Here is a 20553-nt window from a genome sequence, read left to right as displayed (position 1 = left end):
GCAGAATTGCACGCAATATTCTAAGTGAGGCCTAACTAAGGTTCTGTACAGCTGCAACATGACTTGCCAATTTTTATACTCTATGCCCCGACCGATGAAGGCAAGCGTGCCGTATGCCTTCTTGACTACCTTATCCACCTGCGTTGGCTCTTTCAGTGACCTGTGGACCTGTACGCCCAGATCTCTCTGCCTGTCAATACTCCTAAGGGTTCTGCCATTTACTGTATACCTCCCACCTGCATTAGACCTTCCAAAATGCATTACCTCACATTTGTCCAGATTAAACTCCATCTGCCATTTCTCCGCCCAAGTCTCCAACCGATCTATATCCTGTTGTATCCTCTGACAATCCTCATCATTATCCGCAACTCCACCAACCTTTGTGTCGTCCACAAACTTACTAATCAGACCAGCTACATTTTCCTCCAAATCATTTATATATACTACAAACAGCAAAGGTCCCAGCACTGATCCCTGCGGAACACCACTAGTCACATCTCTCCATTCAGAAAAACACCCATCCACTGTTACCCTCTGTCTTCTGTGACTGAGCCAGTTCTGTATCCATCTTGCCAGCTCACCTCTGATCCCGTGTGACTTCACCTTTTGCACCAGTCTGCCATGCGGGACCTTGCTGATTTGTACTGTTTGAAATTATCGGGCAAAGAGTTTTTCAAAGGATTGTTTCTAGATTGAATATAAACTTTATGTGTGACCCCTGAGGCATATGATTGACACCTAGATAGCCCTGGAATGACAAAAGCTTGAACACGCCTCCAGTTTAGAGTGTGTTGCAGCTTTAAAGCTTATCAGGAGAATTGCTTCATGTTATAGGAATGATACCACTGTAATTCTTATTGAAAAATGTGAGCTACATCATTTGTGTTGAAGTGCTCAATTTGTACACTTTGCAATCAAAGTGCAGATATGCTATATCACTATATATATATATATCTGCACTTTGCTGATAGCAGTATGTCATTTTTTTTCTTGGGGAGGGGCAATAGTTGTACGTTTACAGTATCTCGCAAGAAGAATAGTTTCTTAAGTGCAGCCTTAATTTTATGAAATATTTTTATTTTAAAAAATCAGGAGCTTCCTAATGGGAGGCAGGCATACTACACCTAACCGTTGTAAGCATTTTGTGCTGATTTGTCATTTGGTGCATGGTGCTCTAAATAAGAAATTTGATGATCAAAACTTGAGCATCAAAGAATATTGATATAGGAAGGTGGCATTTCCTGTGGGGATGTAAACACATTTGTGTGGCCATTTTATTTTTATACATGCCAATCTCATTAATATATGCCAGAATGTTAAAAAAATGGGTGTAGTGAGCAGACATCAGCATAACAGGGCCCAAGAGCTCATACCCCAAGTATAAAATTAAAAGGTTCATCATTCATATGCATCAGGCACAATGAGGTTGAGCTTCCACTTGTTTCCATTAGTTATATCACCACAGTCTAGGAAGAATCAACTGAACCAATGCACAAGATTGTGGAATTTTAAACGTGAGTTATGCTCAAAATCTCATAAGCGTGTGTTTTCCACGATCCTTAACACTGGTTCAAGATTAAATTCACCTGAATCAGGCCCTGTCGAAAAAAAACGGCCATGCCTCAGGTTGAAATTGCAAAAATTGCACTGGTTTGGGAAGGCTCTTCAAATTGTGCTCATTTTCTTAGGCGCACAGATATGAGTAGCAACACTTCAAAGTTTATTTTCATATCAAAAATATTTAACTTACAAAGAAGTAACGGCGACATGAAGAATTTTTTACGCAGTGAGTGGTTAGGATCTGGAATACACAGCCTGAGATAGTGGTGGAGGCAGAGTCAATCGAGGCCTTCAAAAGAGAATTGGATAATTAGATGAAGAGAAAAGATTTGCAGGGCTACAGGGAAAAGGAGGAAGAGAAGTGGTACCACGCGAGTTGCTCTTGCAGAGACAAGATGGGCCGAATGGCCTCTTCTGTGCTGTGACCATTCTATGATTCTACGATTTTAAATCAGGATACTCAGAGATGGAGGTGTTATTTTAAGTGCTTACTTTGGCTGTTAAACCCCACTTTCAACTGTATTAAGAAAACTGCATCAGGTTACCACTCTTAAGTAACATTCGGGCCACACAGTCAGACAATGATGATCTCCAACAAGAGACAATCTAACCATCTCTTGACATTCAATGGCATTACCATTGCTGAATCCCCCATTATCATTACAAATATATGAATTAGGAGCAGGAGTAGACCACTCGGTTGACCTGACTGTAACCTCTACTCCATATTCCTGCTTATCCCCGATATCCTTTCACCCCCTTGCTTATCAAGAATCTGTCTACCTCTGCCCTAAAAAAATATTCAAAGACTCTGCTTCCACCGCCTTTTGATGAAGAGAGTTCCAAAGACTCATGACCCTCTGAGGGCAAAAATTTCTCCTCATCTCTGTCTTAAATGGGCGACCCCTACAGAGCCTCCTAGTTCTAGATTCTCCCACAAGAGGAAACATCCTTTCCAAATCCACCCCGTCAAGACCCCTCAGGATCTTATATGTTTCAATCAAGTTGCCTCTTACTCTTCTAACCTGCAGCGGATACAAGGCTCGCCTGTCTAAGCTTTCCTCATAAGACAACCCGCCCATTCCAGGTCCTGGTCTAGTAAACCTTCCAGTCAACTGCTTCCAACGCATTTATATCCTTCATAGAATCATAGAAAGTTTAAGGCACAGAAAGAGGCCACTTCGCCCATCGTGTCTGTGCCAGCTGAAAAACGATCCACCTATTCTAATCCCACCTTCCAGCAGTTGGTCCATAGCCCTGAAGATTACAGCACTTGAGGTGCATATCCAGACTCCTTTTGAATGAGTTAAGGGTTTCTGCCTCAATTACCCTTTCAGGCAGTGAGTTCCAGATCATCACCACCATCTGGGTGAAAAAGTTTTCCTCATCTCCCCTCTCATTTTTTTATCAATCACTTGAAATCTATGCCCCCTCGTCACTGAGCTCTCTGCTAAGGTGAATAGATCCTTCACCTCCACTCTATCCAGGCCCCTCAAAATTTTGTATACATTTCAATCAGATTTCCCCTCAGCCTTCTCTGTTCCAAGGAGAACAACCCCAGCCTATCCAATTTTTCCTCATAACTGCAATTTTCCAATCCTGGCAACATCTTTGTAAATCTCCTCTGTACCCTCTCTTGTGCAATTACATCCTTTCTGTAATGAGGTGATCAGAACTGCACACAGTACTCAAGTTGTGGCCTAACCAATGGGTTATACAGTTCCAGCATAACCTCCCTGCTCTTGTATTCTATACCTAGGCTAATAAAGGAAATGATTCCATATGTCTTCTTAACAACCTTATCGACCTGTCCTGTTACCTTCAGGGATCGTGGACATTCATTCCAAGGTCCGTTACTTCCTCTATACTTCTCAGTATTTTCCCATTAATCATGTAGTCCTTTGCCTTGTTTGACCTCCCTAAATGCATCACCTCACACTTCTCCAAGTTGAATTCCATTTGCCACTTTTCTGCCCATCTGACCAGACCATCAATATGTTCCTGCAGCCGACAGCTATCTTACTCGCTATCTACCACACGTCCAATCTGTGTCGTCCGCAAACTTCTTGATCATGTCGCCTCCATTTACGTCCAAATCGTTAATATACGTCACAAAAAGCAGGGGATCCAGAGCTGAGCCCTGCGGAACGCCACTGGAAACAGCCCGCCAGTCGCTAAAACAGCCGTCAACAGTAATTATTTCCTGCCTTTGTTTCCTGCCACTAAGCCAATTTTGTATCCACCTTGCTGCATTTCCCTGGATTCCATGGGATTTTTTTTTTTAACCAGTCTGCCATGTGGGACCTTGTCAAAAGCCTTGCTAAAATCCACATCAACTGCACTACCCTCATCTATGTTCCTTGTTACTTCCTTTTTCTTCAAAAAATTCGATCAAGTTGGTCAAACAAGATCTTTCCTTAACAAATCCATGCTGACTATCCTTGATCAACCTGTGCCTTTCTAAGTGACAGTTCATCCTGTCTCTCAGAATAGATTCCAGTAGTTTTCCCACTACTGAGGTTAGACTGACTGGCCTGTAATTATTCGGTCCATCCTTCGCTCCCTTTTTAAACAGAGGTACAATGTTAGCAATTCTCCAATCCTCCGGCACCACACCTGTATCCAGTGAGGGCTGGAAAATGATGGTCAGACCCTTTGCTATTTGCTCTCTTGCTTTTTTTTAACAACCTAGGATACATTTCATCTGGCCCTGGTGATGTATGAACTTTCAAGGATGCTATTTCCATTAATACTTTCTCTCTCCCTATGTTTATCACATCCAATACTTCACGCTCTTGCTACTTAACTACAATATCTGCATCGTCCTCCTCTTTTGTGAAGACTGACGCAAAGTCTTCAATATACCAATATCTTCTGCTCCTACACATAGGTTACCTTTTTGGTCTTTTATGGGCCCTATGCTCTCCTTCGTTATCCTCTTACTCTTAATGTATTGATAAAACATCTTTGGGTTCACCTTGATTTTGCTTGCCAATATTCTTTCATGCCCTCTCTTTGCTTTCCTAATTTCCTTTTTGATTTCATCCCTCCACTTTCTATACTCCTCTCGGCTTTCTGTAGTATTGAGTTCTCGGTGTTGGAGGTAAGCTTTCCTTTTCTGTCTTATCTTACCCTGTAAGCTTCTTGACATCCATGGGCTCTAGATTTGGCCGCCTCACACTTTTTCTTTGTGGGAACATGTTTACTCTGAATCCCTTTGAATCTCCCCTTTGAATGCCTCCCACTGTTCTGACACTGATTTACCTTCAAGTAGCTGTTTCCAGTCTACTTTCACTAAATCACTCCTCAGTTTAGTATATTTGTCCCTGCTCCAATTGAGAACACTAACTCCTGTTCTATCTCTGTCCTTTTCCATAATTCTGTTAAAACTGACTGAATTATGATCACTACCACCAAAATACTCTCCCACTGCCACTCGTTCCACCTCCCCATCTTCATTTCCTAAAACTAAGTCTAAAACCATGCCCTCTCTTGTTGGACTTGTAACATACTGGGCAAAAATGTTCTCCTGAATGCACCTCAAGAATTCTGCTCCCTCAATTCCTTTCACACTAAAACTATCCCAGTTAATATCGGGGTAGTTAAAATCCCCTCCTATTATTACCCTATTGTTCCTGCACTTCTCAAGAGATTTGCCAACATATCTGCTCTTCTATCTCCCTCTGACTGTTTGGGGGTCTATAGTACACTGCCAGCAGCGTGATTGCCCCTTTTTTGTTCCTTAGCTCAATCCATGTGGCCTCATTTGATGAACCTTCCAACATATCATCCTTCCTCACAGCTGTAGTAGTCTAGTCTAATGATGGCCATGAAACCATTGTCAATTGTAGCAAAAACTCATCTGGTTCACTTCTGTCCTTTAGGGAAGGAAAGCTGCCGTCCTTACCTAGTCTGGTTTACATGTGACCCCAGACCTACAACAATGTGGTTGACTCTTACATACCCTCTGAAATGGCCTAGTAAGCCACTCTAACTGCTGTATTTAACTGCTATGAAGTCAATAAAAAAGAATGAAACTGGACGGACCACCCAGCATCGACCTAGGCACCAGAAACGACAACGGCAAACCCAACCCTGTCGAATCTGCAAAGTCCTCCTTACTAACATCTGGGGGCTTGTGCCAAAGTTGGGATAGCTATCCCACAAGCTAGTCAAGCAACAGCCTGACATGGTCATACTCATGGAATCATACCTTATAGGCAATGTCCCAGGCACTGCCATCACCATTCCTGGTTATGTCCTGTCCCACGGGCTGGACAGACCCAGCAGAGGTGGTGGCACAGTAGCATACAGGCGGGAGGGAGTTGCCCTGGGAGACCTCAAAAGCGATTCTGGATCCCATGAAGTCTCATGGCATCAGGTCAAACATGGGCAAGGAAACCTCCTGCTGATTACCACCTAGTGCCCTCCCTCAGCTGATGAGTCAGTACTCCTCCATGTTGAACACCACTTGGAGGAAGCACTGAGGGTGGCAAGGGCACAGAATGTACTCTGGGTGGGGGACCTCAATGTACATCACCAAGAGTGGCTCAGTAGCACCACTACTGACTGAGCTGGCCGAGTCCTCAAGGAGACAGCTGCTAGACTGGGCATGTGGCAGCTGGTGAGAGAACCAACAAGAGGGAAAAACATACTTGACCTCGTCCTCACCAATCTGCCTGCCACAGATGCACCTGTCCATGACAGTATTGGTAGGAGTGACAACCACACAGTCCATGTAGAGGCGAAGTCCTGCCTTCACTTTGAGGATACCCTACATCGTGTTTTGTGGTGCTACCACCATGCTAAATGGGATAGATTTCAAGCAGATCTAGCAATGCAAAACTGGGCATCGATGAGGCGCTATGGGCCAGCAGCAGCAGCAGAACTGTACTCAACTACAATCTGTAACCTCCTGGCCCAGCATATCGCCCACTCTACCATTACTATCAAGCCAGAAGACCAACCCTGGTTCAATGAAGAGTGTAGGATTGCATGCCAGGAGCAGCGCCAGGCATACCTCAAAATGAGGTGTCAACCTGGTGAAGCTACAACCCAGGACTACCTGCGTGCCAAACTGCGTAAGCAGCATGCAATAGACAGAGCTAAGCGATCCCATAACCAACGGATCAGATCCAAGCTCTGCAGTCCTGCTACATCCAGCCGTGAATGGTGGTGGACAATTAAACAACTAACTGGAGGAGTTGGCTCCACAAATATCTCCATCCTCAATGATGGGAGAGCCTACCACATTAGTGCGCAAGATAAGGCTGAAGCATTTGCAAAAATCTTCAGCCAGCAGTGCCAAGTTGATGTTCCATCTCAGCCTCCTCTTGAAGTCCCCAGCATCACAGATACCAGACTTCAGCCAATTCGATTCACTCCACGTGATATCAAGAAAGGACTGAAGGCACTGGATACTGCAAAAGCTATGGGCCCTGACAATATTCCAGCAATAATACTGAAGGCCTGTGCTCCAGAATCCCCCCACCCATGCAAGCTGTTCCAGGACAGCGACAACACTGACATCTCCCCTGCAATGTGGAAAATTGCCCAGGTATGTCCTGTACACAAAAAGCAGGACAAATCCAACCCGACCAATTACCGCCCCATCAGGCTACTCTCAATCATCAGTAAAGTGATGGAAGGTGTCATCAACAGTGCCATCAAGCAGCACTTGCTTCGCAATAACCAGCTCAGTGACGCTCAGTTTAGGTTCCGCCAGGGCCACTCAGCTCCTGTCCTCATTACAGCCTTGCTTCAATCAGGAACAAAAGAGCTGAACTCAAGAGGCGAGGTGAGAGTGACTGCCCTTGACATCAAGGCAGCATTTGACCGAGTATGGCATCAAGGAACCCTAGCAAAACTGAGATCAATGGGAAGCAGGGGGAAAACTCCCCTCTGGTTGGAGTCATGCCTAGTGCTAAGGAAGATGGTTGTGGTTTTTGGAAGTCAATCATCTCAGCTCCAGGGCATCATTGCAAGAGTTCCTCAGGGTAGTGTCCTCGGCCCAACCATCTTCAGCTGTTTCATCAATGACCTTCCTTCAATCATAAGGTCAGAAGTGGGGATGTTCGCTGGTGATTGTACAATGTTCAGCATCATGTGCGACTCCTCAGATACTGAAGCAGTCTGTGTAGAAATGCGGCAAGACCTGGACAATATCCAGGCTTGGGCTGAGAAGTGGCAAGTAACATTTGCGCCACACAAATGACAGGCAATGACCATCTCCAGCAAGAGAGAATCTAAACATCTCCCCTTGACATTCAATGGCATTACCATCGCTGAATCCCCCACTATCAACATCCTAGGAGTTACCATTGACCAGAAACTGAACTGGAGTAGCCATATAAATACAAGAGCAGGTCAGATTCTAGGAATCCTGCAGCGAGCTTGATTCACCAAAGCCTGTCTGCCATCTACAAGGCAGAAGTCAGGAGTGTGATGGAGTACTTTGCACTAGCCTGGATGGATGCAATTCCAACAACACTCAAGAAGCTCGACACCATCCAGGACAAAGCAGCCTGCTTGATTGGCACCCCATTCACAAACATTCAGTCCCTCCACCACCACAGTGGCAGCAGTGTGTACCATTTACAAGATGCACTGCAGCAACACATAAAGGCTCCTTCGACAGCACCTTCCAAACCATCTACCCAACTAGAAGGACAAGGGCAGCAAATGCATGGGAACACCACCACCTGCAAGTTCCACTCCAGGTCACACATCATCCTGACTTGGAACTATGTCACTGTTCCTTCACTGTTGCTGGGTCAAAATCCTGGAAATCTCTTCCTAAGAGTACTGTGGATGTACCTACCTCACATGGACTGCAGTGGTTCAAGAAGGCAGCTCACCACCACCTTCTCAAGGGCAATTAGGGAAGGGCAATAAATGGTGGCCTAGCCAGCAATGCCCACATCTCATGAATGAATAAAAAATGTTTTCTTGACCAAAATTGCTACTGCCTCTCCTTTCTTATCCCCTTCCCTATCGCCTCTGAAAACCCTGTAACCAGGATAGTTGAGCTGTCATTCCTGTCCCTCCTTAAGCCATGTTTCTGTAATAGCTATGATATCATACTGCCATGTGTCTATCTGTGCCCTCAGCTCATCTGCTTTATTTGCTCCTTGCATTTGAGCACTGCCATACTCTATTTTTTTATTTTCTGACTCTCGTTTCCTCTGTCTTCCAGACTGATCCATTAATTTTCCGCCTTCCATTTTAATTTCTGATTTTGTCCCAGCTGAGTCTACCCTCAGGTCCCCATCCCCCTGCCAAACTAATTTAAACCCTCCCCAACAGCACTAGCAAAACATCCCGCAAGGAAGTCAGTCCCAGCTCTGTTCAGGAGCAACCTGTCCAGCCTGTACAATTCCCATCTCCCCCAGAGCCAGTCCCAATGTCCAGGGAATCTGAAGCCCTCCTTCCTGCACCATCTTTCCAGCCACACATTCATCTGATTTATCCATCTATTTCTATACTCACTTGTGCATGGCATTGGGAGTAATTGGGAGATGACTACTTTTGAGGTTCTGCTTGCTAATTTCTTACCTAGCTTCCTAAATTCTGACTGCAAGACCACATCCCTCTTTCTGCCTATGTCGTTGGTTCCGATGTGGACCACGACTGCTGGCTATTCACTTTCCCCCTTCAGGATGCTCAGCAGCCGCTCCGGGAGGCAACACACCATCCCAGATTCACGTCTGCGGCCACAGAAATGCCTGCCTGTTCCCATGACTATTGAATCACCTATCACTATGGCTCTTCCAGTCTTCCCTGCAACGCCCTGTGCAGCTGAGCCACCCTTGGTGCCATGGACTTGGCTCTGCCTGCACTTGCCAGGTGAAGCATCACTTTCCTTAGTATTCGGAAATGAATACCTGTTGGAAAGTGAGATGCACTCAGGGGTCTCTTGCACTACCTGTCTGATTCTTTTTGACTGTCTTTAGACTGTCTGGTGGTCACCCATTCCCTCTTACTCTTAAACTGCGGGGTGACCACATCTATAACCATGCTATCCACGTAGCTCTCATCCTCATGAATACTCCAGTGTCGCCAGCTGCCGCTCAAGTTCCAAAACCCGGAACTTAAGCAGCTTCAATTGACAATACTTCCTGCACAAATAAATGGTTCTCCAGGATACGGGAAGCATTCTGGAGCTCCCACATAGCACAAGAGGTGCATTCTCGAGGTTTATTTATCATTTGACCCTTTGCCAACTTCCTTAAATAAGAAGGCCAATACTGTACACAGTACACCAGATATGGTCTCACCAATGGCCTGGATAACTGAAGCATAACCTCCCTACTTTTGTATTCAATTCCCCTCGCAATAAACGATAACATTCTATTCAATTTCCTTATTACATGCTGTACCTGCATACTAACCTTTTGTGATTCATGCACAAGTACACCCAGATCCCTCTGCATCTCAGAGCTCTGCAATCCCTCACCATTTGGATAATATGCTTCTTTTTTATTCTTCCTGCCAAAATGGACAATTTCACATTTTCCCACATGTTGCTCCATTTGCCAGATCTTTGCCCACTCATTTAACCTATCTGTATCCCTTTGTAGCCTCCTTATGTCCTCTTCACAATCTCCTGGGGGTTACCATTGACTAAAAACTGAACTGGAGCAGCCACATAAATACTGTGGCTACAAGTGCTGGTCAGAGGCGAGTGGTGAGTAACCTACCTCCTGACTCCCCAAGGCCTGTCCACCATCTACTCCGCAAAAGGCAGAAGTGTGACCGAATACCCTTTATTTGCTTGGATGATTGCAGCTCCAACAACACTCAGAAAGCTCAACACCATCCAGGACAAAGCAGCCCGCTTGATCGGCACCCCATCCGCCACATTAAATATTTACTCCTTCCACCATCGATGCACAGTGGCAGCAGTGTGTACCCATCTGGCGTTGGCTGTGGCATTGTGGTAATGTCACTGGCCTAGTAATCTGGAGATCCAGGCAAATGCTTTGAGGACATTGGTTCGAATCCCCCCATGGCAGATGGTGAAATTTGAATTCACTTAATAAATCTGGAATTAAAAGCCAGTCTAATGGTGACCATGAAACCATTGTCGATTGTTGTAGAAACCTATCTGGTTCACTAATGTCTTTTAGGGAAGGAAATCTGCCATCCTTACCTGGTCTGGCCTACATGTGACTCGATCCACAGCAATGTGGTTGACTCTTAAATGCCCTCTGAAATGGCCAAGCCATTCAGTTCCAGGGCAATTAGGGTTGGGCAGCAAATGCTGGCTGAGCCAGCAATGCCCACATCCCATGAACAAATAAAAAAAATCTACAGATGCAGCAACTCAACACTCCTCATTCGAAAACACCTTCCAAACCCATGACCTCTTCCACCTCGAGGGACAAGGGCAGCAGATACATGGGAACACTACCACCTGCAAGTTATCTTCCAAGACACACACCATCCTGTCTTGGAAATATATCACTGTTTCTTCACTATTGCTGGAACTCCCTCGCTAATGGCACTTTGGGTGTACCCACACCAGGTAGAGTGCAGCAGTTCCAGAAGGCAGCTCACCACCACCTCCTCAAGAGCAATTAGAGATGGGCAACAAATACTGGCCTTGCCTGTGACACCTAGAGCCCATGAAATAAATAATTTAAAAAGATACATCAAGGAATACCTGTGAATGGAAAGAAAATTAAAGCAAAAATTCTATTCTATTAAGCTGCCAGATTGTACTGGTTAACGGAAGATTTATGTTTGCAAATTTTAGCAAATACCTGAAGTGTAACCCAACCCATCTTGTGCACCATTTCCCAATAGCACCCAGTGTATATGAGCATGCAATCATTGAAGCTTTTCAGTTTTTAATGTGGCTTATACTAGTGCCATAACAATACTGTCATGAAAGCGTTCTGTGCCGAATGATGATTTTTAAAAAATCCACTGGCTGGCTCCCTGAATTAAACTTAAAAGAAAAAGAAATAGGTAAACGGTGGCTTTACTAGCAGCTAAGATGGCCACTGTAATTTGCATCACTGTACTCCACAATCCAATGCATTGAGGTGGAGACAGGTTGTCTGCTCAGTCCCAGTGAGAACAATGGCCTGGGGAACAGGAGTGAACCACCTAACTTCTTCCCATTAACAGAACATTAAGGCTCTCGCTTGGACATTAACCTGATGGAGACCAACCACTCAAACCTAATCATTTGAACAATAGGACCCTGGTTGAGAGAAGGGAATTCCTAGCTATGGACTGATTAAGTTTCAAGAGGGGATACACACTGGTAACCATCATGTTGAATCACTGGGTCACAGTCATGTGACAAGCCCACCATCTGTGTGTTTAAGCTGATTTTTTTCTCTGCAGCAACCGGACAAGCAGCTGGACACTGATGAGAGAAGACCCAAGTGGAGTCCCCGGAAGCCTCAGGACCACAGAATTCAGCTGGAAGCCAGCTGAGTCACCAACCTGCACAGACTGTATACCCCTTTTATATTGTTCCGGATTCTAATCCAGCCAAGCTATCCTTCCCCACTCTGTAACCTATTTGTTTATGTGTGTGTGTGTAAACCTCATTTGAGTGTGTGTGTAAAAGTTGGATAGTAGTGTATTTTTTACTTAGATCGGTTTAAGTAGAATAAAGCTAACTTCTTTGTTAAACTCAAGGAAACCTATCCGATTGGTTCTTTTTATGACCATTGCACATAAATAGTTAAACTCTCTTCTCTTCGGCAGTCCCTCGGGAATGAGGATGACTTTCTTCCACTCCATGGATGTGAGTCCTTAGGTGACTGAATAGTCCAATTCTGGATCCGCACACTCTGTCACAGGTGGGGCAGGTAGTGTTTGGTGAGGCGAGTGAATGGGATGCTCGAAATTCCGAACACTCCTTCCGCTGTTTGCACCTGGTCACTGCCTGGGCATGTTGACATTGTTGGAATTGGCTGGCATTGTCGCGGATGCTTCTTCTCTATTTTGGGTGGTCTCGGGCAAGAGATTCCCATGAATCAGTGGAGATGTCAGTTTTTTTCAGGGAGGCTTAAAGGACATCCTTGTAACGTTTCCTCTGCCCTCCTGGTAGCCTGTTCCCGTGACGGAGCTCGGTGTAGAAAGCTTGCTTTGGGAGTCTTGTGTCATGCATGGGGATGATGTGGCCCGCCCAGTGTAACTGACTAGCCATGACCACTGTCTCGATACTGGAGATGTTGGTCTGAGAGAGGACAGTGATACTGGAATGCCTGTCCTGCCACTGAATTTGCAGGCTCTTGCAGAGGCACTGCTGGTGATATCGCTCCTGGGCTTTGAGATACCTGCTTTACAGTGTCCATGTTTCTGCCACATACAGGAGGGTGGGTAACATTGTGGCCCTGTAGTCTATGAGCTTGATGCCAGGTTTCAGGTCTTTGTAGTCAAACACTTTTCCTCAGGCGACCGAAGGCTGCGCTAGCACACTGGAGGCAATGCTGGGTTTCATCATTGATGTCTGCCCTTGCTGAGAGGAGGCTCCCAAAGTATGGGAAGTGATCCACATTGTCCAGTGGTTCACCGTGGATCTTGCTAGTCGGGGGACAGTGTTGTGCTGTGGGAGCAGGCTGGTAGAGGCCCTTTGTCTTCGGATGTTTAGTTTAAGGCCCATTCTTGCATACACCTCCGTGAATGCATTGACGAGGGTTTGAAGTTCGGACAGAGGTTGGAGTGGCCTTGGTTCTGGATTGGAGGCGTCGTAGGTTAAATAGTTTGCTGCTCATCCTGTACAGTAGATCTACTCCAGCAGGGAGCTTCAAGGAGATGAGATCAATGCTGAGATGAGATTTAAGATGGAAGCAGATTCTTACATTTTTCCAATGTAGTCCAATGCAGAAGCATGATCTTGATGTCCAGTGCAGCTAGGAATTTGAAGCCAATTTGAGAGAGAAACCACATCCAGGTCTGATCCAGATCTTTACCAGAGTTCAAAAGATAAGGTCGGGGAATGGGTACCAGCTAACAAGAGGCTGTTTAAATTAGCAGTTAACTTGAAGTGTGGGCTAAAAATGCATCCACTGTTAGAATCAGGGGATCCTAAACAGCAGAAGAGAGGATTTAGTGGGGAGAAAGAGTGATGGAAGGCAGCAGATGGCCACGGATAGCTGCAAACCGTGAGGAGCTCCCTAGGGAGCTGACTGCTGTAGTGGAGCCTGGTCTGCCATCGTCTCGGCCATCCCTGCCATTGGACAAAGATCTTGCTTTGCTCAGACCATGTGCTAGTTGGTGTGCAACAACCACCCCACGCTAAAAGAACCCACGCACAGGCATCTTCCGCCCTTTCAAAATGAACTTCGGGACCTGGAGTATCGGGACTCTTATGGACAACCCCAGCAGCAACAGACCTGAATGTCACACCTCTATCATAGCCCGAGAACTCCGCTGCTACAACAGGGTGAGACATGGTGGCAGGAGAAGGCCAGCTCAAGGAACAAGGTGGTGGATACACCTTCTTCTGGAAACGTAAACCAGAAGAAGAGCGCCGACTCCATGAGGCTGGCTTCGCCATAAAAAAATTAACTAGCCAACCACCTCAGCAAGCCCCTTGTGGATTAAAGGATCATCTCATGACCTCTGGCTCATCCTAGCCCAGAAACAGCAGACCACAGTCATCAGCGCGTACGCCCCAACCCGAGAAGCAACAGATGGGCCAAAGAGGAATTCTACTCCAGCCTTAATCACTTGCTGTCCCGTGTTCCCGAGGAAGACAAGCTGATCCTTCTCAGAGACTTCAATGCCAGAGTTGGGAAGGTCACAAACCTTTGGAAAGGTGGGATTGGCAAGGGAGGTGTTGGAAAGGGCCACACCAATGGAGTCTTTCTTCTGACGAAATGCCTTGAACATGGCCTGATCATAACGCTAACCCTATGTCATCAGAGAGACAAATAAAAGACCTCATGAGAGCACCCTTGCTCCAGGCATTGGCATTTGCTTGACTGTATTTTTGCAGCGGCGACAGGGAGAGTGAGGTGGCAGCTAGGTAAGTGAGTTTACAACTTATATAAACTTACCTTTTTGTTTTGGCAGTTTCTTTTTGCAGCGGCGACAGGGAGAGCGAGGTGGCAGCTGGGTAAGTGAGTTTACAACTTATATAAACTTACCTTTTTGTTTCGGCAGTTTCTTTTTGCAGCGACGACAGGGAGAGCGAGGTAGCAGCTGGGTAAGTAAGTCCTATATATTTGGGCAGCGGCTGAACCCGACACACTACACCTGCAGTGTCTTCCACCCGCCCTCCTCCTCTAACCAAAAAAAAAGGACTCAGTGGTGTGCAGATAAGGTAAGGCATTTTCTATTTATTTTTTTTTCGTGTGATTGGTAAAAACTTTCGTTCCTTTTTCATTTATCTAAGTTAAGACTAAGTTAAGCTTAAGATTAAAAATGGCAGGAGATCTCAGACCCATGTTATGCTCCTCTTGCTCAATGTGGGAGCTCAGGGACACGGCTGATGTCCCTGGCTCCTTCACGTGCTGGAAGTGTGTCCAGCTGCAGCTCTTGTTAGACCGCATGACGGCTCTGGAGCTGCGGATGGACCCACTTTGGAGCATCCGCGATGCTGAGGAGGTCGTGGATAGCACGTTTAGCGAATTGGTCACACCGCAGATTAGGATTGCTGAGGGAGAAAGGGAACGGGTGACCAAAAGGCAGAGAAAGAGCAGGAAGGCAGCGCAGGTGTCCCCTGCAGCCATCTCCCTCCAAAACAGGGATACCGTTTTGGATACTGTTGAGGGAGATGGCTCACCAGGGGAAGGCAGCAGTAGCCAGGTTCATGGCACCGTGGCTGGCTCTGCTGTTCGTAAGGGCGGGAAGAAGAGTAGAAGGGCTATAGTCATCAGGGATTCGATTGTAAGGGGAGTAGATAGGCGGTTCTGTGGTCGAAAACGAGACTCCCGAATGGTATGTTGCATCCTAGGTGTACGGGTCAGGGATGTCTCAGATCGGCTGCAGAACATTCTGAAAGGGGAGGGTGAACAGCCAGTTGTCGTTGTGCACATAGGCACCAATGATATAGGTAAAAAATGGGATGATGTCCTACAAGCAGAATTTAGGGAGTTAGGAGCCAAGTTAAAAAGTAGGACCTCAGAGGTAGTAATCTCAGGATTGCTACCAGTGCCACGTGATAGTCAGAGTAGAAATGAAAGAATAGTCAGGATGAATGCGTGGCTTGAGAGATGGTGCAGGAGGGAGGGGTTCAGATTTTTGGGACATTGGGACCGGTTCTGGGGCAGGTGGGACTATTACAAATTAGATGGTCTACACCTGGGCCGGACTGGAACCAATGTCCTTGGGGGTGCTTTTGCTAACGCTGTTGGGGAGGGTTCAAACTAATGTGGCAGGGGGATGGGAACCAAATGAGGCGGTCAGTGGACAGTAAGGAGGTAGTAACTAAAGCCTGTAAGGAACTAGATAATGAAGTCAGCGTGACTAAGGGAAAGAGTAGGCAGGGAGCAGATGATGAATGCAAAGAGACTGGTGGTCTGAGGTGCATTTGTTTTAATGCAAGAAGTGTAGTAGGTAAGGCAGATGAACTTAGGGCTTGGATTAGAACCTGGGAGTATGATGTTATTGCTAGTACTGAGACTTGGTTGAGGGAAGGGCATGATTGGCAACTAAATATCCCAGGATATCGATGCTTCAGGCGGGATAGAGAGGGAGGTAAAAGGGGTGGAGGAGTTGCATTACTGGTCAAAGAGGATATCACAGCTGTGCTGAAGGAGGGCACTATGGAGGACTCGAGCAGTGAGGCAATATGGGCAGAACTCAGAAATAGGAAGGGTGCGGTAACAATTTTGGGGCTGTACTACAGGCCTCCCAACAGCGAGCGTGAGATAGAGGTACAAATATGTAAACAGATTATGGAAAGATGTAGGAGCAACAGGGTGGTGGTGATAGGAGATTTTAATTTTCCCAACATTGACTGGGATTCGCTTAGTGTTGGAGCAGAATTTGTAATCAGCATCCAGGAGGCTTTTCTAGAGCAGTATGTAAATAGTCCAACTTGGGAAGGGGCCATACTGGACCTGGTGTTGGGGAATGAGCCCGGCCAGGTGGTTGAAGTTTCAGTAGGGCACTACTTTGGGAATAGTGATCACAATTCCGTAAGTTTTAGAATACTCATGGACAAAGACGAGAGTGGTCCTAAAGGAAGAGTGCTGAATTGGGGGAAGGCCAACTATACCAAAATTCGTCAGGAGCTGGGGAATGGAGATTGGGAGCAGCTGTTTGAAGGTAAATCCACATTTGATATGTGGGACGCTTTTAAAGAGAGGTTGATTAGTGTGCAGTAGAGACATGTTCCTGTGAAAATGAGGGATAGAAATGGCAAGATTAGGGAACCATGGATGACAGGTGAAATTGTGAGACTAGCTAAGAGGAAAAAGGAAGCATACATAAGGTCTAGGAGGCTGAAGAAAGACGAAGCTTTGAAAGAATATCGGGAATGTAGGACCAATCTGAAACGAGGAATTAAGAGGGCTAAAAGGGGTCATGAAATATCTTTAGCAAACAGGGTTAAGGAAAATCCCAAAGCCTTTTATTCATATATAAGGAGCAAGAGGGTAACTAGAGAAAGGATTGGCCCACTCAAGGACAAAGGAGGAAAGTTATGCGTGGAGCCAGAGAAAATGGGTGAGATTCTAAACGAGTACTTTGCATCGATATTCACCGAGGAAAGGGACATGACGGATGTTGAGGTTAGGGACATGTGTTTGATTATTCTAGGTCAAGTCGGCATAAGGAGGGAGGAAGTGTTGGGTATTCTAAAAGGCATTAAGGTGGACAAGTCCCCAGGTCCGGATGGGATCTATCCCAGGTTACTGAGGGAAGCGAGAAAGGAAATAGCTGGGGCTTTAACAGATATCTTTGTAGCATCCTTAAACACGGGTGAGGTCCCAGAGGACTGGAGAATTGCTGATGTTGTCCCCTTGTTTAAGAAGGGTAGCAGGGAAAATCCAGGTAATTATAGACCAGTGAGCCTGACGTCAGTGGTAGGGAAGCTGCTGGAGAAGATACTGAGTGATAGGATCTGTTCCCATTTGGAAGAAAATGGGCTTATCAGTGATAGGCAACATGTTTTGTGCAGGGAAGGTCATGTCTTACCAACTTAATAGAATTCTTTGAGGAAGTGACAAAGTTGATTGATGAGGGAAGGGCTGTAGATGTCATATACATGGACTTCAGTAAGGCGTTTGATAAGGTTCCCCATGGTAGGCTGATGGAGAAAGTGAAGTCGCATGGGGTCCAGTGTGTACTAGCTAGATGGATAAAGAACTGGCTGGGCAACAGGAGACAGAGAGTAGCAGTGGAAGGGAGTTTCTCAAAATGGAGATGTGTGACCAGTGGTGTTCCACAGGGCTCCGTGCTGGGACTACTGTTGTTTGTGATATACATAAATGATTTGGAGGAAAGTATAGGTGGTCTGATTAGCAAGTTTGCAGACGACACTAAGATTGGTGGAGTAGCAGATAGTGAAGGGGACTGTCAGAGAATACAGCAGAATATAGATAGATTGGAGAATTGGGCAGAGAAATGGCAGATGGAGTTCAATCCGGGCAAATGCGAGGTGATGCATTTTGGAAGATCCAATTCAAGAGTGAACTATACAGTAAATGGCAAAGTCCTGGGGAAAATTGATGTACAGAGAGATTTGGGTGTTCAGGTCCATTGTTCCCTGAAGGTGGCAACGCAGGTCAATAGAGTGGCCAAGAAGGCATACGGCATGCTTTCCTTCATCGGACGGGGTATTGAGTACAAGGGTTGGCAGGTCATGTTACAGTTGTATAAGACTTTGGTTCGGCCACATTTGGAATACTGCGTGCAGTTCTGGTCGCCACATTACCAAAAGGATGTGGATGCTTTGGAGAGGGTGCAGAGGAGGTTCACCAGGATGTTGCCTGGTATGGAGGGCGCTAGCTATGAAGAGAGGTTGAGTAGATTAGGATTATTTTCATTAGAAAGACGGAGGTTGAGGGGGGACCTGATTGAGGTGTACAAAATCATGAGAGGTATAGACAGGGTGGATAGCAAGAAGCTTTTTCCCAGAGGGGGATTCAATTACTAGGGGTCACGAGTTCAAAGTGAGAGGGGAAAAGTTTAGGGGGGATATGCGTGGAAAGTTCTTTACGCAGAGGGTGGTGGGTGCCTGGAACGCGTTGCCAGCAGAGGTGGTAGACGCGGGCACGATAGCATCTTTTAAGATGTATCTAGACAGATACATGAATGGGCAGGAAGCAAAGAGATACAGACCCTTAGAAAATAGGCGACATGTTTAGATAGAGGATCTGGATCGGCGCAGGCTTGGAGGGACGAAGGGCCTGTTCCTGTGCTGTAAATTTCTTTGTTCTTTGTTGTTCTTTGTATCATCGTCTGAGCGAGGGACCGCAAGGATGTTCGCATCACCCGTGCCATGATAGGAGCTAATGACTGCTGGACCGACCATCGCCTAATTTGAGTTACTATCTCCGTAAACCAAGTCCAGAAATGGCAGCGGCAGCAGAAGCACTGCTGCAGGAAAATCAATGTTGATGGTATCAAGGAGTCTGCGAAGAAATATCTACTCAGGCAGCGTCTTACAAGTAACTTGGCGACGGTCAATGAGCAGGAACCACAGAATGTTCACAATGCCTGGTCTGCCCTCAAAGCTACCATAAACAGCACTTGCAAAGATACTCTTGCTTTCTCCACCTGGAAATAGTTAAACACACTGAATTGACAAGCATATCCACTTCAAAAGAAATAAACCTCTTGTGGTCAAACAACCGCTCCTCATTTGATCATAACTACATTCAAAGAAGCAGAAAATACACTGTAGGTTTCAGTACGCATTATTCTAAAAAATACACTCAAAAATGCAATAAAACGCCAAATTAATTGATTTTACTTCCTGCGGAACCTAAAACTGTGGGTATAATTTTAACTTATCTGACCAGAATAATTGCAGAAGTTTGATGTGCACAGCTCTTTAGCATGGGGCGGAGGCATTATAAGGCAATGATACAACAGGGCACAGGGATGGATAGACAAGATCGAGGAAATTTGGGCGTAGTATAATTACAAGTGAACAACTCATTTGCGTCCGAGATTTCTCCACCTTTTACGCCAGCTATTTTCTTTATACCCCTATTACAGGCGTCTCTGGGCTCAAACACACGGGAAATTTCACTCAATGAATCCTGAAGGATGGAAACGTTAGATTGGACGTACCAGATCAGTTGACCACTGAATGACTTCAACAAGCTGAAGTTTAACATCCTACAGGAGAAATTCTACAGAGGCTGGAATGTGATAGCATCTGTGATCCAATAAATGTATCCGAGCAGTGACTTACATCTGCAGATCTGCACGATGAGTTTAAGTAAAAAAAAACTAGTTTACTCGGATATCTGAACTGTTTTGGAAAGACTAAGATGGTTATATTTTGTTCTGCAGGTGATTCTTTAGATTAATATCTAAACTAAATCGTTAACTATTTAGAAGACTGATCGCAAATTTAACCTCCAGGGAAAATAAGGATCCGACACCTAATAATTCCAGTTACAAACTCCATTGTTCCAATAAACATTATAAGAGGCTTGATGATTAGTGATCAGAGAGACGCACTGTAAATCCCAGTCCATCTATACTTTTTATCCTCTGAATGGTAAATGCAATTTCCATCAGTGTTCATAACTTTGCTATATTCTAGAGAGTGGGATTGCTTTGGACTCCAGCACATCTTTGTGCAGAAAGCCGTACTTTTCTTCAGGAAGATCCTCCCCTTCTTTTACGGTACATATTGCTGCCAAAAATAAAAACAAAAAATGCTGGAATACTCAGCAGATCTGGCAGTATCTGTGGAGAGAGAAACAGAGTTAACGTTTCAAGTCAGTGACTTTTCTATTTGTAATAACTGCGATGATCTCGTGGCCTAGAAATTTAATGCACTGTTTACTGACGCCCGTTATTAAAGTAAATCCTCTGCCGGACAACCTGCAGGTTGTAACA

The 20553-nt window shown here is 45.5% G+C and overlaps 1 protein-coding gene across 2 annotated transcripts in view; it reads left to right on the top strand.

Moving 5' to 3' along the window:
• fbxo8 (F-box protein 8) overlaps nucleotides 1-12095 on the top strand; it is a 105110-nt gene extending 93015 nt beyond the window's left edge. Inside the window, exon 8 of one of the 2 annotated variants that reach the window (XR_010974839.1) lies at nucleotides 11917-12095. Coding sequence is in view for 1 of the 2 variants with exons in the window: in XM_068029306.1 (XP_067885407.1) it covers nucleotides 11917-11942 (26 nt within the window). In the remaining variant the exon portion in view is untranslated. The remainder of the gene's footprint in view (nucleotides 1-11916) is intronic. The other variant, XM_068029306.1, reaches the window with a different exon arrangement.
• The last annotated feature ends 8458 nt before the right edge of the window (nucleotides 12096-20553 follow it).

This window comes from Heterodontus francisci, chromosome 4 (genome assembly GCF_036365525.1).
Source record: "Heterodontus francisci isolate sHetFra1 chromosome 4, sHetFra1.hap1, whole genome shotgun sequence".
Taxonomy (NCBI): domain Eukaryota; kingdom Metazoa; phylum Chordata; class Chondrichthyes; order Heterodontiformes; family Heterodontidae; genus Heterodontus; species Heterodontus francisci.
Note: the sequence above shows the minus strand (reverse complement) of the source record. Positions and strands in the feature narration are given on the sequence as shown.